General features: G+C 38.4%; 1 protein-coding gene across 1 annotated transcript; it reads left to right on the forward strand.

Moving 5' to 3' along the window:
- The first annotated feature begins 583 nt into the window (after window positions 1-583).
- LOC136842144 (uncharacterized) lies at window positions 584-1,900 on the forward strand. Its single transcript, XM_067109504.1, has one exon. It carries the CDS (start codon window positions 584-586, stop codon window positions 1,898-1,900), a length of 1,317 nt encoding a protein of 438 aa, XP_066965605.1.
- Window positions 1,901-3,254: the final 1,354 nt, after the last annotated feature.

Below are 3,254 nucleotides of genomic sequence, written 5' to 3' on the forward strand. Positions count from 1 at the left end.
ATTCCCATACCCCCTCCTGGGGCTCTGCCCCCTCTCTACTTCCCCTTGTATCTCTCCAGATCTCATTCCAACTTCTTCCTACTAACACCATCAGTAGCCCCTTGTCCCTGGAGTAGCCGTTGTGGTCTTAAAACTCTCTAGGGGCACGGGGAGTTCTGCTTCGTCCAGGCTCATACTTCTTCAGTAGTGCCTGCATAGGAGTTAGGCATTAGGTAGTCACTGCCTCCCATAAAGTGACTGTTAACCACTGTTATCCTTTGAAATTTCTAGTCTTATAAAATGGTTTTTTGGTTCTACCGCTCTTAATAATTGAAATTCGTCACTTTTTTTTGAAGATTTGTTAAAAAGTCAATATTTCTACACCTTTTCCCCCTTTCAAAATTCTTCCCGCGTCGTTTAATCACAATTTTCTCAAAATTTTGAAATTTACATAATCACCAAAAAGGTTGTGCAAATCCCCTAGAGTAAATTAGCTTCTTTCTTTCTGAGGGTATTATTCTTATATCTATTTCTTATAAAAACGGTTTATTGTTTCTACCAGGCATATTTCAGTGTATAATATTCTCTGCTCAACCATGTCATAATGGGTAAAGTTAAAATTAAAGATACTAGCCAGGGACTTGATGGTGAATCACGTCGCCTGGCAATCTGGACTATTCTGCAGGATAAATTATGCTTTATCCATAAACTTATAAAGGCTAATAACCACTACTTAGCTATAGCAGATGAAGCAACAATTGAAAAAATAATTCATCCTGATACCAAACTTGCTCTACATAATGATAACTTTGAAGTTGTAGACCCCCCTCATCTAAATGCTTCACGCACACTAGTCGTAAACCAGGCGGATAGTTTGGTTTACAATCTATCAGAAGAAGAGCTCAAGTATGAAATTGAGCAACGTAACAAAGTGAAGGTAACATCAATCATCAAGCTTCCTAGCACCAAAACCACATTTAAGGTTAAACTTGAAACCACCCAAATGGTGAGAGATTGTCTCATTAAAGGACTACTCATCAGTGGCCAATCCTTCCCACCTAGATACTTAAAACAGGAGACTCATGTTGTTCCACCCCAGTGTATGAGATGCTATAGCTACGAGCATATTAAAAAGAACTGCCCCAAGCCAAGCACTTATAAAATCTGCTCAATATGTGCTTCTGATGAACACTATTGGACTGATTGTAATAACCAAATAAATCATAAATGCATCACTTGCAGCGGGGATCACCCAACCATGGCAGCAAGATGCCCTATCAGAAAAACTTTGACCAAGGACCAGGCTAAAACGATCAGGAACCAACAATCCCAGATTACATCAAATAAGACCTTCGCTCAAGCCACAGCCTCAACTGCACCAAATAGCTCTATTGCACCCAACAACAACATCTCACTTCATCAGCTCACTGCCATTAACACAGCAATAATCACGGCTAATTTGAGTGAATCAGTCGAACCAGGTACTTTTCAAACGATGATGGACGCTTTTTACAAAGCAAATGGTCTACCGTTGGTAAAAATTCCTACAGAGGCTATCAAGCTAGCAAATAAAGTATCAACTTTGCTAAATTCAGGTAATCAAAATAACACCAGCCCTAATCAGCCCCTGTTAACTGATGAGGACATGGAAACTGAAGAAGCCAAAAGGAAAAGAATTCTAAGTGATTCAGACTCTGAAGCAGAAATGCCATCACATCCTGCAAAAAAACAGCCAATTCAACAACCACAAGCAACAACCTCAACCCATAACACTACAGACTCTGAAATACAAGGAGCTATGGCTCTTCCAAGCCTCCCTTCCACCAATCTAACCAAGAACCCCAAAATTGGACTTAAACTATACATTTCCATTAACATGGCAAACCCCAAAACCCAACCCACAATATCCTCAAGAGGATGATTTTTGACTATAAAACGATGAAGTACATCTTCACAGAGAAATTAGCAGATACTACAGTCATACAATACATTAATGAAGGAACAATAGAACTAGACAAATATAGTAACACGATCACGAGGATAAACCACGATAAATTCCAAAAACTAAATTCAGGCTTCTTTGACTTAACAAAAGGAAAAACACCATAATGGACACGCTTACAATCATCCAACATAACGTCTTGAAGTGGACATTCCTTCGTAGTAAGGAACTAAGTAGCATTTATTCTTCTATCTCCCCACATATTATACTTCTAAACTCCACGGGGATACCCAACTCTACTCGCATTAGAATCTTTAATTACAACGTTTTCCAATGCAACACTACTAACGCTCAAAATGCAGGGACAGCTATTGCTGTTAGACGTGATATCACAGTCAAATTAATAGATGGATTCAATCATGACCTGATTGCAGTAGAACTTGAGACAGTGAGGGGACCAGTAATCATAGCAACTACCTATTTACCCCCCAGCAATCCTGTGTTTCCTCAGCAAGATATCTTGTCCTTAATGAGACGCAATATCCCCGTCTATCTTTTAGCTGACCTTAATGCAACTCACCCAGCCCGGGGGCACAATAGCACAAATAATAGGGGCACCTTAATTCAAGGGCTAATGAACAGGAATCTAGTTTATTTTCTAGGACCAGATTTCCAAACATACTTTAACAGAAGATCCAAGGGCAAACCTGACATCCTTCTCTCTAATAGGTACCACATTTTTAATTATTCAATCACTCAGGGTCCTTTAACTACCTCAGACCATATACCTATATTATTAAAACTTACAGTGAGACCTATTATGGTAGCCATCAACCCAACACTTGATTTGAATAATGCCAACTGGAACCAATTCAAGGATACTCTTGACGACTCTCTCTCCAACTACGACGAACCTGTTAACATCAACAAGGATAAATCCTACATCGATGATAAAATAACTTTTTGGTACAGGTTGATCAAAGAAGCCATAGAACTTTATATTCCCCTCAAAACATTCAAGATCTTACCTTATTCTAAGGAAACAGAAAATCTTAAGCAATTACAATATTACTATAAACAAGCCTTAGCTTTTATTAATATTCATGGCCCTACACAGCAGCTATTAGAATACATACATAACATCAAAGAATGTATTAAAATAGAAGCAAAGGAACTCATAAATTCGACTTGGGAGATACTACTTAATAAAATTGAAGGAATCTTTAGAGACCCAGAAAAGTTCTGGAAAATGATCAAAAGGCTTCTGGGATCAGATTCTGAACCTATAGCCTACATACTACATAATAATAGGAAAATCTTTTCACCCCAAGAC

This window comes from Macrobrachium rosenbergii, chromosome 9, assembly GCF_040412425.1.
Source record: "Macrobrachium rosenbergii isolate ZJJX-2024 chromosome 9, ASM4041242v1, whole genome shotgun sequence".
In the NCBI taxonomy this organism is placed as follows: domain Eukaryota; kingdom Metazoa; phylum Arthropoda; class Malacostraca; order Decapoda; family Palaemonidae; genus Macrobrachium; species Macrobrachium rosenbergii.

Bases quoted from the DNA above. Each gene is read 5' to 3' on its own strand.
- LOC136842144 (XM_067109504.1), top strand. From the start codon at position 584: ATGGGTAAAGTTAAAATTAAAGATACTAGCCAGGGACTTGATGGTGAA.